At 42.8% G+C, this 14,403-nt stretch overlaps 2 protein-coding genes across 2 annotated transcripts; one reads left to right on the top strand and one right to left on the bottom strand.

Moving 5' to 3' along the window:
- The first annotated feature begins 338 nt into the window (after positions 1-338).
- tmem268 (transmembrane protein 268) lies at positions 339-5,721 on the top strand. Its single transcript, XM_086137088.1, has 10 exons — positions 339-510; positions 976-1,033; positions 1,629-1,722; positions 1,800-1,894; positions 1,993-2,100; positions 3,511-3,663; positions 3,768-3,878; positions 4,142-4,231; positions 4,375-4,581; positions 5,314-5,721. Exons 3-10 carry the CDS (start codon positions 1,629-1,631, stop codon positions 5,479-5,481), a joined length of 1,026 nt encoding a protein of 341 aa, XP_085993214.1. The 5' UTR covers positions 339-510; positions 976-1,033; the 3' UTR covers positions 5,482-5,721.
- A 628-nt stretch (positions 5,722-6,349) lies between these two features.
- Positions 6,350-14,154, bottom strand: prrt1 (proline-rich transmembrane protein 1). Its single transcript, XM_086137090.1, has 4 exons — positions 13,878-14,154; positions 12,155-12,486; positions 10,947-11,138; positions 6,350-9,437 (listed from the first exon to the last, which is right to left on the bottom strand). The coding sequence occupies exons 1-4, from the start codon at positions 13,891-13,893 to the stop codon at positions 9,261-9,263; spliced, it is 717 nt and encodes a 238-aa protein (XP_085993216.1). The 5' UTR covers positions 13,894-14,154; the 3' UTR covers positions 6,350-9,260.
- Positions 14,155-14,403: the final 249 nt, after the last annotated feature.

The raw sequence follows: 14,403 nt of genomic DNA, 5'->3' as shown, positions 1-14,403 counted from the left end.
TTTTTGACACAAGTTTGTAACAATGGGGCACCCCGGTGCAATACAACTGTGTGGAAATGGCAAGGCAGAAGTCTGCACCAGATTCCTGTTCACGTTTTTGATGCCGTGCCATTTTGACGAAAGCATGTCCCAGATATGTTATTGAAAACTGTGAATTCTTTGAAATTATGAAAAAAACATCCACAATATCCCATTAAAATGCTCTAGACTAGTGCCATACACTCATATTTAACACAAAGTTGTGTTGCACCGTGAACAGCATTCCAGTAGTCATGGGGCAGTGCTGAGCTGAGTCACACGCCGAGAGAGAGAGAGAGAGAGAGAGAGAGAGAAGCTGAGAGCTCCATCCAAGTGTGAAAGTCACATCCAGGGAACGTCTCAGTCAGACTGACCTGCTCTTACAAAATGACAATATCTATCTATCTATCTATCTGTCCACAGCAGATAAAATTGGATGCTAAAAACTCATCCTAGTTTTGTCGACATGAAGGATTTTGAGCAGGAGATCAGGTAGGGAGTCTCTTCTTATGTTTGACCTCACAAAACCTCTAAACGTGCTTTCCTTTCAAAGTAGCTTCACCCCCCCCCCCCAACACCCCCCAGGATGCATTTGACAATTTAAAACCACATCTTCCACATAGCATCTTCTATTTTAATGAAACCACAGGAGAAGAATGAGAAGAACGAAAGCAATTCTTTCCCTTTTGTGTTGAAACACCGACTCTAGCACTTCTGCAATTGCGGGCACATCGTTTTGTGAAAATGTAAGCAGTCTTGGTCTCTGTGTAAATTGCTGGACTTGTGTAAATGTCAACGGGAGTGAAGGCAAATACAGAGAAAATGAAACCTAAAGAGCAGGGAGGTGGAGTCTGCACTTTGACAATATTGTGGCATGACACCTCGGCGTTAAAATGTGAGAGTGAGACAGACGAGCGAGAGGTGAAATGTTTTGGGTGATTTTTATTTTTTTCACAGACATTAAGCTGTCGCGAGGAAGACGGCTTGAGTGGTCTGCAGAAGAAGGCATGTTAAGGTGCAGTGAAAACATATGCCTTATACTCAATGAAATTTTTTCATTTTTTTACAGTTATCACTAATATGAAGTCTCATAAGTTCTTGTTTTTTAACCCAACAAAATGATTGGATCTTGGTTGTTCTGCTTTGCTGGCAGGTTGCATCATAACCACTTTTTTTCCTTCTTCTTTTTTTAAGCTATGTGGTGTGCAGTTGCTCCTTCCTTGAGCTACTTCAAGCCATTGTGAAGTTTTTAATGCTGGTTAAAAGCCGCTGCCACATCGATTCCCCCCCCCCCCTCCCCCACCCTTGAAGCTCTTTTAGTCATGTAAACTGAATATTATGAAATACTGTATTGCATGACATCATGACTTCCTCCCCTGGATTTTGTCCCATGATACCGAATGAAATGCTCCTTCGGTATGCTCACGCATATTTGCTTTCAGCACTTGTGTGTTGATTTGAAGCACTGTCTGTACGTGACTCAGTTGGCTGCAGCAAGACTGCAAAATGATGCGCAGCTGCAGTCACTTTTAAAGACGTTCCATTCATTTTCCGGATGTTCGGTAAAAATGAGGAACTCCGTTTCAATCACTTTGTTTGCTTCTGGGCAGATGGAGGACACGAATGATGATGAACAGATGATAGAGGAAAGTCTAGTGGATGAAACTCAATCCCAAACGAACAACAAACCCAAATGGGAAAATGGTAACATATGATTTGATTCTCGACTTATCAATTTGCTCGATGTACTCATTTAGTTCATCCCTCTCTCCTTCCTCGAGGTCAATGTGTTCTGGCAATTCCAAGCTATTCTCGCATCAACCCCAGTTTTGATCTCTCACTGTGCAACTCCACACTGGAGATGAAAGGCTTCCAGGTAACACGCGGAACGCACAATCACTGGTACACTATGACATCTTATTTTGTGATCTGGTGGAGTGTACATACATGGTTTCATCTTTCTTGTCACGTTAGATCCCGGTCGCAGACATTGAGGTTCCGCTGAAAACAGCGTTGGAAGTTCCCGCAGTCAGAAGATTTATGATTTTCAACTCATCTCTCTTCCATTTCATCATGGCGCCGGTAAGGAAGGTTCGCTTTCATGCGGGCAATTCCACACGGCTCATTCAAGAGCGTGACTGGTATATTGGTACCTTGTCACCTCTTTCCTTTCGAATCTTGTTACAACGTACCTCGAGGGGACATAATGAATCTATCCGTTATAACGGTAGTTCATTATAACCATTTACCAACAAAATGGCCGCCAACTGCGATGCATGAACATTTATAGATGTAAAAACATGAACTTATCGTACAGTATAAACATGTCAATTACAAATACTTGTATATGAAGAAAAAAGGGATTTTATAAGACGTGAAACAAAAAACGGCAGTATTCCTACTGCATCTCTGAAAACATTCAGTTAGCAGTTAGCAAATGTTACCCGCCATAGGCAACTGCCAGTGCCGCCGACGTCCGCGAGACTCCCTTTCGAAAATGAGAGACAATTTCATCCTTCACACACAGCGAGATTTGCTCCCGTTTACCAAAGCACCGTACCGGAAGTACAACAATATACCGAGTCGATTGGTAGCGTTGCGAAGCAATTTAGTTCCTCAGCAAGATCGCGGCGGCAGTTAGCTTCCCACGGTTTGTTGTAACGAAGGCCTTTTCACTATTTTGTGGGAACATTCAGGTTGTTATAATGAAGTTTATATTAGAAAGGTGTTTGTTGTAAGCAAAATCAGCAAATGGAAAACGAACTACAGGAAATTGGGACTTTGAAATGTGAATGTAAACATTGAAACAAGATTGGACTGTATTTATGATTTTTCTTTAAATGTGTTATTTATCCGAACATGTAGGCCAATCTTTTCTGTTTTTATTTTACTTAGTTTGAAGATTTGGGTTTGTATTTACATTTTGTTCATCATTACCGTATGTTTTGGGGAATATTTTCTTGTAATGACAACTAGAAATGTTGTCCTGCGTTATCTCCAGTTCATATGTCCATTATCAGCTACAAGAAAAAAGTAGTGATGATATCTCAGTGGGGCGGCCCGGTAGTCCAGTGGTTAGCACGTCGGCTTCACAGTGCAGAGGTACCGGGTTCAATTCCAGCTCCGGCCTCCCTGTGTGGAGTTTGCATGTTCTCCCCGGGCCTGCGTGAGTTTTCTCCGGGTGCTCCGGTTTCCTCCCACATTCCAAAAACATGCATGGCAGGCTGATTGGACGCTCTAAATTGTCCCTAGGTGTGAGTGTGGGCGTGAATGGTTGTTCGTCCCTGTGTGCCCTGCGATTGGCTGGCAACTGATTCAGGGTGTCCCCCGCCTACTGCCCGAAGACGGCTGGGATAGGCTCCAGCACCCCCCGCGACCCTAGTGAGGATCAAGCGGTTCGGAAAATGGATGGATGGATGGATATCTCAGTGTCGAGGGATACAGTAATTATTGACACAAATCCACTTCCTGTGCATGATCTCCTTCCCGCAGTTTCTGTACGTGGTGTTGTGGTGCGCCATCTTCTCCACCCTGCACCTCTATCTGACCCTCAGCAACTACTGGATCTTGTGTCTGTGTGTCAGCCTGATCTCCATCTTCCTCACCACCACGATCATGTTTGTTCTCAACCAGAATAAAAAGGAGGTAAAAGGAGTGTTGTTCTGTGAGATTCAAACATACGCCGCAAAAAGTTGTTGTTGAATTTTGGTTCGGGTGTACATGTCCCATTCGCATTCCGTCTGTGTCAGATCAACATGAACTTGGACGTGCGGCTGATCCAAGTAAATGAGACGATGGTCAAGCACAAGCTGCTGGTCGCCGTGGACGACTGGGTGTACAATTGCAAAGGAAGCATGCAGGTAGGTAGGCAATGCGACAATGATGAGATTTAGTCTGAGTGGCTGGCGGTAGAACTGCAAGTTGAATAAACGTTTGAAAACAAACTGTTCGTCAAAGTTTAAATGCAAAATGTCCGAAGTAGTAGTAAATACTGTGTAGCACTTAAAAGTGAAATACAACGAATTGTAAATGTCCTGTAATGTATTAAAAAATAATTAAGACACTGAAACGAAGAACTAATTTGCCATGTGTATCATTCGGATTATTTGATCCTTTTCTATAGCTGTACTTTGTGTATTGGGACATGGCTTATTGTTTGCAAACGCTGACTGAAATGCTGGAGGAGGACAGTTTAGCGGGCATTGACATCTGGGTGAGTTATCTGTCTCCTGTGGCCTTCAAAGTAGGCCAACCTCATTTAGAATGGCTATTTATTTCTGGAATGGAAAATGAACGCTTTCAATGTTCTTGTTTTGTGAGAGACCCTTAAGTCGTCCGCTGTCACTCTTTCACCAGAGCAAACTCCAAAAAAAGATGTCCAATCTAGTCCTAGTGGCCGAGGTCCCGAGCAGGGACCTCGATGAATGTCACTCAGAGGTGGAGCAAGGTTCAGAGGAGCAGAGGCCTCTGTTAAAAAATGAAGACAAAGGCTGTACTTCTTCTTCTTCTTCTAAAGTCACAACTAACTACAGTCTCATCCCTGATGCATCCTTACCCGCCCAGGTAAGACAAGCAGTCGTACAACAAATTCTTGTAGAATGAATAAACAAAGGACGCCAGCACAGTCAAACCCTGAACCCCGTTTCGTATAGCAAAATCAAGTTATTGACGCCCTCACCGAAAATGAAGTTCCAATCATGACTATGCAGTTTGCTTGTCTAAATGGAACTCCTCACCTTTGCTTCTCTAAATGGAACTCCTCACCTACTTCAACATAATGCCGAGGTCCCAGGAGGGAGGCGTAGCACTCGCAAGAGCTCGGGACCCAGCCTTGCCAAAAATAGTGAAAATGCGCAATTGGTGCCTCCCCACGAAACAGTTTATGCTGTAATTGCCTGCAGATGATAGCACAAGATAGCAGCAAAACACTACAGGAAGCTCCTCAAATTACTTAATTATACGGTACTGTAGTTCCTTGGTTCCAAGATGACCACAAGATGGCGACCAAGCGCCATTTTTCTTTACATGAATCTCCCCCTAACTCACGACAACATAGTTCCTTGACACCAATATGCCACACGATGCAGACAAAGCACTGTGTTTGTTAATATGAAACTAGTCAACCCACTTGAACATAGTTCCTTGACATCAAGATGTCACAAGATGGTGTTAAAAGCAAACCCTATTTTTGTCAAATAAACTCCTTCAGTCTCGGTATAAAAAAATTAAAAAAGAACGACAGAAATCTGCCAATATGTATTTCTGACAGCATTAATCATTGCTCTTTTGCTGTAGGCTCGTGCCCACCAGTTGTTGATGACCTACAGCGCCACCTACGTCAAGCTGCTGGTGTCTGATAGGCTGTCTGGGACGTCACACCCTGACCTCCAACCACCAAGGAACCATTGCCCTGCTGCACCTCTCTGCCTCTGTCAGTTCATCCAACTGAAGATTCTCAAATAGTACAACCGAACGGACGCAACCAGTTTCATCGTCAAAATTGTATAATCTGTTACTTTAAATGTACTTTTTTTTTGTCCATTCATCAAGAAGAACGTTTGTGCTCTGTTGTTTCACCCTTTCAGGGATAGCGGTTACTACAGTGGACAGCTTACAGGGTGTGTGAAAGGGGTTAACCTCAGAGAGCCTCCACTATCTGTTATAGGACATTTTAAAAACTATTAAATGGGCTTGAAGTCAAAACTGTCAGGTGATTCCTCATCAACCTCGTTCAATGATGCAAAACCGGGACACAATCCAGAAAGTAACCAGTATCACCCTTCATCCTTTTATTCAAATCACAGCCCTGTTATGTGGCATGCACTGAACCCCACTTAAGAGAAAGTTGGCACTCTATGAAGGAAACTGGAGAGAGGCATGGAGCGTGAGGCCAACTTGAACAATTTCAGACGCTCGCTCTCGTCGGGTGGCTAAATGACCATCTGTGATCCTGTGCGTACAAGGCTGGCTCCGTTTCCATCTTTTGCCTCCCAGTTCCCATCCCATATCCGACCATACTTTCTCCATTGGCCAGACGTTGGCTTTTCTTGGACATTTATTTATTTTTTTTGTCACTACAAAAACAACAGCAACAAAAAAAAAATCTCCGGCCTGAATTTCAAAATCATGACCTCAGGTGGCATGTATTGTATTCTTCTACCGTGGCTTGGCTTTTGATTGACTTTTGTCGAAAATCAGCTGGGATAGCCTCGGGCTCATAAAAACGAATATGAATTAGAATATGGGTTTTGACTGAAAGGACGCAAGTACATCAAATCGAATCAGATAGTTCAAATTGTTTTAGATATTTTTTAAATGGTTAACACAGCTCTTGAAGTGAAATTTCCTTTTTATTGTCAAGATCTCATAAATATGGCCGTGAGTGTTTGCACATCACAGAGAGAAGGCAGAAGATTGAGGGAAGAAAAAATTCGAACGTGGGGACAGCAGCTTCGCGTAGGCGCGGCCGCTTTAGAGCGCCCCGTTGTTCCGGCGTAAAGAAGCCCTTGAGGCTATATTTTTTGTACGATTCATCTGGATTCATCATTCGTAAAATGGAAACTGAAATGTGTCCTTTTCCCAGCAAGCCATCCATAGTCCATCATCTGGTTTTGCATCCTAAGCGCACTGACCTAATCTCTCAATGGCATTGAGTGACTGCACAACTGTTTTATCACGACAAAGAAAAAAACACCCCTCTTTAATCCCAAGAATTAAGCAAATATGCACATAATAGGGAGACACACTGTAATAGTGCATGAGAGCAAGAGGGGAAAAAGACAGGCACAGAAAAACGGGTCAGCTATAAATAGCTTTTTAGTTAGATGTTGAAGAGACACACACACACAAAGCTAGAAAACACACACACCCATAAAAAATGATGCTCTCCTCCAAATTGTTTTGTGTCATGGACCATAATTCATATATTTTATTCATGACTCAAAACAGCCCGACTCCTGTGCAACACACCCATAAATAAATAATCACAATTTAACAAAATCGGGTACACTATGTATTTACTTGTCAACCACCCCCTTGGAAAAAACAAAACAGAATCACAGCTACTTGACAAGGTCAAATGAAATCAAATAAAGAATAAGCACACAATAAACTAAAATACAGATTTGCATTGGAAAGCAAAGCGCTCAAGAAGCTGCAGCTAAGCACTAGCTAACCTCGATATCCAAGAAGTGAATGTTGAGCACAAACACGCTCCTACAGTATCTGTGCATTATGCACTTAACAGCAACGCGGCTGCACAATTCATGCTTCAAATGCACCAGTTCTTCCAATAAGGGTCTTCAGTGTTGCTTACTCACAAATGAATGGCTTAAATTATGCATTATTATTATTATTATTATTATTACATGCGCGCGCACACACACGCACAGGAATGGAAATGTGCCCCCCCCCAAAAAAAAGAACAGAAACTGTTTTTGTCGCTTTTTTTTTTTTTTTTGCCTCTGTTCAATAGACATTATGCTGCTCCTTCTTGTGGGTGCTCCCTGGCCAACCGGGGGCAGGACAATTCAGACATACGGACATATATGGATAAAGAGGAGACCTCACAAATCCTCACCAGTAACATTAATTGTTCCTCGCAGAAGATAAAGAATATATGCCTTGGAATATTGATTTATTAAATATCCGGTGGCTTGTGTGTGGTGTTTCACCTTGTGTGTTCACATTAGCATTATGCTAACAGACTGAAAGGCGACACTGTGTGGTTAATTTGAATTTAAAAAAAAAAAAAACAAGTTTTAAGGCTCCTCTTTGAAAGAACGGTTTCCTAATTCTATTTGCTGCAGCAACATTTTGGGGCAGATGTCTAGTGGTATCAAGCACTCCTCAATCGGGTCTCTTGTATCTCAAGGCACCACTGTACAGTTATTTAAACAATAATGTCGATGTATAATTACTCAAATAATGGAAATAGTGTCGTTCAAATGAGGAAAAGGAGGAATGGGGAAGTAGAAGAGATATGTGAAAGTTTAAAAAAAAGAAAAAAAAACATACCAGCACTTTAGGTCCGGTGAAGATGGACAAAAAAAAAAGCTACGAAGTTTAGGCATTTTAATATTTTGGTCTCTCTCTTCTATCACGAACATTCGTTTTCATCCCGGACTGTTGATCTCACGACTGCTGCAACATATCACAAGCGCACTCAAACTGAAGGAAATCCCACCTCGGCGCACAGGATAACTGCAGAGGTATACTGTATATTGTCGCTGACATGTGCACATCAAGCCTCTATATTTAAGAAACAAACTGAGAATGGCATGCAAGCTAATATTGTCTCCTAATTGCTACCAATTCACACGTAGTGTCTAGGCGCCACACAATATAGGCCAATACGCTTCTAAACCCCCCCCCCCCAAAAAAAACCCCATCAAAACCTTATGCTCTCGTCTTCAACAAATGAGCCAATGAGAAAGATGCTTTGGGAAATTTTAAAACGGCTTCACAACAAATGCATTAATTGTCATGCACTATACTTGAACTACGGCCGTAAGAAGCTGCCTCGTCACCTCGGAGTCAGAATAATATGGTAAGGTGTTAAAGTGAAGCCAATTTGATCACAAAGTTAATATCTGGCACATGGCAAATCATTAAATATGTTTTTTTTAAAAGAAATCCACAAACTGACGTCTATTACTGTATATACTGTTGGTTTTGATAGCTAATACAACTCACCCCCCAAATAAATAGTCCTGTTCGGCCATGTTGCCGCTTCGTCAACTAGGCTGCATTTGGTGTGTTAAATTGTGTATTGATCCTTTCCCCCTCGACAGTTGAAGTTTAGTCTCTTACACAAGTGCATTATCAATAAAACAATAGCAGCACACCGTTTCAACATGGCACGGTTACCCAACCTCCCAAGAACAATCATATACGGTAAATATAGACGCTCTACTTGGTTTAATACTTGTACGTATTCGTGATTCGATCTTTGCATCGCTGATTCCATGACACAAAATAATTGCACTAAGTAATAGCTGGATAACATTTTGTATTTGGCATTCGGACATTCGGCCGAGTTGCTTGTCTTGGCTGTCAATGAGAATATTTGCTAGCAGCATGTTTTGTCGCATATGTGTGTGTGTGTGTGTGTATGTGCGAGACTGGCCTAGTCTGGCTGCAAGCGGTAGCAGTGCATATTATCAGTGCTCCTGTTTCCAAGTAATTATCTAAGCCAATGTTTCACTCAACTCCCCCTCCCCTCCCCTTTCCCCCAGGCCTCGTTACGGCTCCCAGTCGTCGTCGTGATGCTGCGAGGCAATGATGACCACCACGGTGAGGATGGTACACAGCACAATGGAGGCGATGCCGACGGCCAGGCTGATGAAGGAGAAATTGCGGGCCTCACGCGAGGCGATCTCCGCCGTCACCATGTCCCCTCTGGCAATGGCCGTACGCACCTAAATGGAGAAGGAGCCGTTAAGAGCGGATCTTTGATACCTTTGACGGAGTCGGCGCCAACAATTTTTAGCCAGGGTGACGCAGTGACTCACCGATGGGGTGGCAATAAAATTACTCGGGCACACGGTTAAAGCCTCGCGATTTAGAAGTCGTCAGGTCTGTCATGTACATTGTGTGCCAAGATGCAAAAGTGTTCATTATGATCAAGATTCAATTCAAATATCATAGATAACACTTCAATGAAAGGATTGTTGGAATGTTTTATTGCATATAGGCCAAAATTGGGACTAGTGATGGAAAAATAACATTACGGGGAAATCTTAGTAGTGACGACAAAGAGCGTACTCATCCATGGACCTTAAGCTGATCGTCAAAAACTATCACGCGAATTATCAACCGGCTCTCCATAGGAGGGGACATTTGAATATTATGTAATGAGAAGACGCACGAGTGGGGTGCAGGGCAAACAGAAATGGATCGATGTCACCGAGCGTGGAGAAAGAAAGAGGCCACGCGGCACTGCATCTACACACCAAAGTCAGGCCCAGGCCTTGTCAGCTCAACTCAACTCAAACTGAGCTGAGTGAGCAGGGTCACTGGAGATTTAAAAAAAAAAAATCCCCTCCAGTTGCTCCCTAAATGGCGTCGTTATGTAATGTATCCGTTGGGTGCAGGCGGGCCTGCACAATAGGCAAATGATGATATATTTAGATATACAGTGAAACTCCTCTACAACAAAATCATGTTTGCAGCAAGAAATTTTTCACAACAGGGGACTTTTCACTGTAGCAAATTTTATCTAGGACGTAACCACGAACACACACAAAAAAACTGTGTGTACTTTTTATTTTTATTCCAGTAGTGCATAAGTATGAGCATACACTTATTTGACATTTCATATAGCCAGTGTAGAAAGAAAAAAAGGGAAAGAAATGGTGAAATTTACAATCAGCATTTACATCAATTTCTTGCATAATGTCTTTTATTTTGCTTCCTCCATCTTTCATTTTTAATTACCTTTATCCTGTTTTCAAACGTTAAAGCTTTTATTTTTGTAACTCCTTGGTATGCAAAGGTCCATTTTGCCGCCATTTTAGCAATGCAACGTTCGTGCTGCGTCTGAAACAAATACTTCCTGTACTACTGCGCATGTGTAAACAAGTGTGGTGGCTACTGTTGCCGTTTCCGAACGAAGCAGTAGAGGTCGCTGTGGCATGCTGGGGTTGAATTAGACTTTTGCGGAAGGCTCGTTTTCGTTGTAGTGAATCTCGTTGCGAGGCAAGAGCAGAGAAAAAGATTTTGTATAGCGGAACAGGGGGACTTTTCGTTGTAGGGGGAGCAGCAAAGTGGGAATGGCTTTCATACATGAATTTTTTTTCACACTAGGGGGTATTTTCGCCCATGTAGGTGTCGTTGTAGAGGAGTTTCATTGTACATGTGCAGACTTTTTTTTTTTAAACATCGAATCATGTGTGTGCTACCTGGGCTGTCAAATCCTCCGCACTCACCTGTACTGCTTTGATGATGGCGATGATGCCAGTGGGCCAGAAGCAGCACACCGTGGTGAGCACGGCGATGGGCAGGTAGTCGTGCGGTGGCCGGCGGTCCATTAAGGTGATGTTGGGCGGCATTTGCATGGGGTGAATCTGACCCGGTGGCATTGCCGGGTGGCCTCCTGTCGCAGGCATGTAGGGCTGACCCTATAATGGAAATTGGAAAACGTTCTCAATTTTCATCAACATTGAATTCTTGTGCATTTAATGTTTTTTTAATCTAAAATTTTGAGGTTAGACTTTCATTGGTGTGGACTTAATTCTGCAATATTGCAACATGAAATTATTTTCTCGCCAAATCTTATTTGCAGTCGGCGCACTCTGTGTTGGCTCAGTTCTTTATTGCTGCTTTCATAACCTCTTAAATGCAATTATAATTTCCTGCAAGATATGAAAGGGAATATACGCTTGTGGAAATTAGGTTATTCTTTTTTTTTAATCGTATTTCAAGCGAATAAAAATTTACAACCACGAATGATGCTGCAGATTAAGAGATGGACATAGATGGTACAGTACATTATGTTGGGAGGCTCACAATTAACTAACTAAAAATAAATCAATTGATTCAACTGCACAGTACAACCTCAAATATTCAGAATTTTGAAATCTTCCAATTATGATTTTATTTTATTTTTTCAATAAAAGCAATTCTCTGAGACTACGTCACTGCGTCATTCCATTCAGGAGGGTCATGGACAAACTGGAGCCTTTTCCAGCTGACTTAGAGCAAGTGGCAGGGGACAGACACCCTGGACTGGTCGGCAGCCAATCGCAAAATACAGAAAGGCATATTTGAAACAAACATTCACACCTCAATAGAGTCTTCAGTTAATCCAATGAGCAGGTTTGGGGAATTTGAAGTAGCCTAAAATGACATTTGAACCCGAAACATCTCGACTGTGAGGCAGACATGCTAACCACGAGGCTGCCATGCTGCCCGAGACAGCTAACATCCTTTCCTTTAACACATTATATATATACAGTATATATATATGCACACACACACACACACACACACACACACACACACACACACACACACACACACACACACACACACACACACACACACACACACACACACACACACACACACACACACACACACACACACACACACACACACACACACACACACACGAGAGTCTGTAAATATGACTCACCGAGGCCATGGGGTAGACAGGAACATAAGCAGTGCACGGCTGCAGCTGCAGAGGGTACCCAGGATGGAGATATCCCACTGGAGGATGAGGCATTGTTCCTCCGGGGCCCTGAGTCTGGACTGTGTAGCCTTGTGGGGCCCCTGGGGGTCCCATTGTGTTACAGTGGAACTGAGTCTCTTGGAGGTATCCCTCTGAGCCCAGGGGCGGAGGCGGCGGGGGATAGCTGGGCTGGGCGCCGGGTGGCATGTTAGGGTGCTGTGGTACGTTTGGGTCCTGCGGGCCCGGGATGTACGGAGGGGGTTGCATCGTCTGACGGGTGGAGTCGTCGAGGCCTGGAAGTGGGCGGACAAAAGAGGGAGGAAGGTGAACCGAGTAGAGGGTGAAGAAGATGGAGGCATGGCATGAGAACTGGGCACACGTGGAAGAGGGGGACCACTTCTCCTTTCATTTAAAAAAAAAGTGTAAAAGTGACCATTTCTCTTAATGTCATTAAAAAAAAATCAAAAGTGATATTTGATAAAAGTCCCAAGATTTCATGTCAAGCTTCATGACTCATCCAGGTCACCTACCCACAATCCTTGGCTTCAACATTTGATGAGTTCAAGAGAGAAAATTCAGAGAAACTCAATCAAGTGTACTCTTTCATGAGAGAACATTGTCCCAGCAGTTATACATTCGGGTCTGTGTTATGCAACAATAAAAACATTAATAAAATACGAATAGAAATAAAAAATACAAATAAAATAAAATAAAAAAATAATCTAAAGGTTTGGGAATTGTACTGAATTCATTAGATTTTACTGAAATTGCTAACATGCATACGTGGATGCAACTACTCGACTACTTAATGTACTGTAGTGTATTTCAAAATAATTCGAAAATAATTATCAACTTCCAGAAAATCATTCTTCCACTAGATGGCACAAGGATCCCTGCTTACCCACTTTAGGTGACATTCTTCATTATTAGCCGTTTGTTTGTGACTAATAATGTTCAGGTCGACTAATGCGCCACCCCTAAAGAGTAATAATTGATTCGTCTTAATGATTCAAATTTTTAAAAATGAAAAATAAAAATTGCTATTCGCAGTTCGCAGGTACGTATGTGGCATTCCGGACGTCATCAAAGGACGGTTGGACAATGGGTGGAAATTGAAGGTTTTTTTTTTAAAATAAGAGTTAGATTGAAAGTGTGCTTAAATTACACAAAAAAAAAAACAACAACAGCTACAATATTGTAGCGTCTGGAGGTGAATCCGTTAACGAAGTGGCCACGCATTTGATTTCCAGCCATGACGTGATTCCTTATTTAATCTTCAATTCACACAATCATCACAGCATCATTATGGCAGCTTGGACGCCCACGTAACGTCACAAGGATGCTACTTGTTAAGGCTAATGATTTGATGAATTAACAAATCCAAAAACCCCCCAAAACAAACAAACAAAAAAGACATCATGTGAAATTACAAACGACAAAACAAATTTTTTTTTTAAAGTGTGGTGCTGGAATGGAAGAAGAGTACTGTATCGTTTCAGGCCGTGATGTTTCTCCGTTGGCTGCACCCACGCACCGCGTGTAGGCTCCAAATGCGCACATCGGGTGGAGATGGTGACAAATGAGGCTTTTAATTAAAAGAATTGAAACACGATAGTTTCCGAGCACACAAACACGATGCGCAAACCCCCCCCCCCCCCCCACTAAAATACACCATTGATTTTACCGTGTTTTTCCGACATGCCTCGCTCTCCTCCTCCTCTTATAGGATGTTGTTGTCACCAATCCAGAAAAAAAGGTGGGGAAAATCCCTTCCAAAGATGCGCAGCGGTTGCTGACTTCTACTCCAAAGGCGTGCAGGCCATTCTCAAGATGCTTTCATCTTCAAGAGCACGGATAATCTGATCTCTATCTCTCCTGGAACAGGAGGGCATATCTGCTGCTCACGCGTGTGTGTGTGTGCCAAAAAAAAAAAAAGATCTCTCCGCGAACACGTCGGTGGATATGAAATCAATCAGCCACCCAGAAATGGTTGTCTTAAAGGGACAGTCAGTTCTGAAGGAGGGGGGGGGGGGGGGGCGCGCGCAAGCATTGAGCTAGAACATAGGTGTCAAACTCAGGTCCTGGAGGGCCGCTGTCCTGCATGTTTTCCAAGTCTCCCTGTTGCAACACACCTGATTCAAATGATCAGATCATCAGCAAGCTCTGCCGAAGCCTGACATTGAACCTGTTCATTTGAATCAGGTGTGTTG

This window comes from Hippocampus guttulatus, chromosome 18, assembly GCF_054856545.1.
Source record: "Hippocampus guttulatus isolate MCC_2025c chromosome 18, RoL_Hgut_1.0, whole genome shotgun sequence".
NCBI lineage: Eukaryota > Metazoa > Chordata > Actinopteri > Syngnathiformes > Syngnathidae > Hippocampus > Hippocampus guttulatus.
This window is presented reverse-complemented; position numbering and strand designations above follow the sequence as displayed.

Coding starts and splice junctions, on each gene's coding strand:
- tmem268 (XM_086137088.1), top strand. CDS start 1,629: ATGGAGGACACGAATGATGATGAACAGATGATAGAGGAAAGTCTAGTG. Junction 2,101..3,510: donor TCCATTTCATCATGGCGCCG/GTAAGGAAGGTT, acceptor TCCTTCCCGCAG/TTTCTGTACGTGGTGTTGTG. Junction 4,582..5,313: donor ATGCATCCTTACCCGCCCAG/GTAAGACAAGCA, acceptor CTTTTGCTGTAG/GCTCGTGCCCACCAGTTGTT.
- prrt1 (XM_086137090.1), bottom strand. Junction 11,139..12,154: donor CTGTCTACCCCATGGCCTCG/GTGAGTCATATT, acceptor TTTCCATTATAG/GGTCAGCCCTACATGCCTGC. Junction 9,438..10,946: donor CCATCATCAAAGCAGTACAG/GTGAGTGCGGAG, acceptor TTCTCCATTTAG/GTGCGTACGGCCATTGCCAG.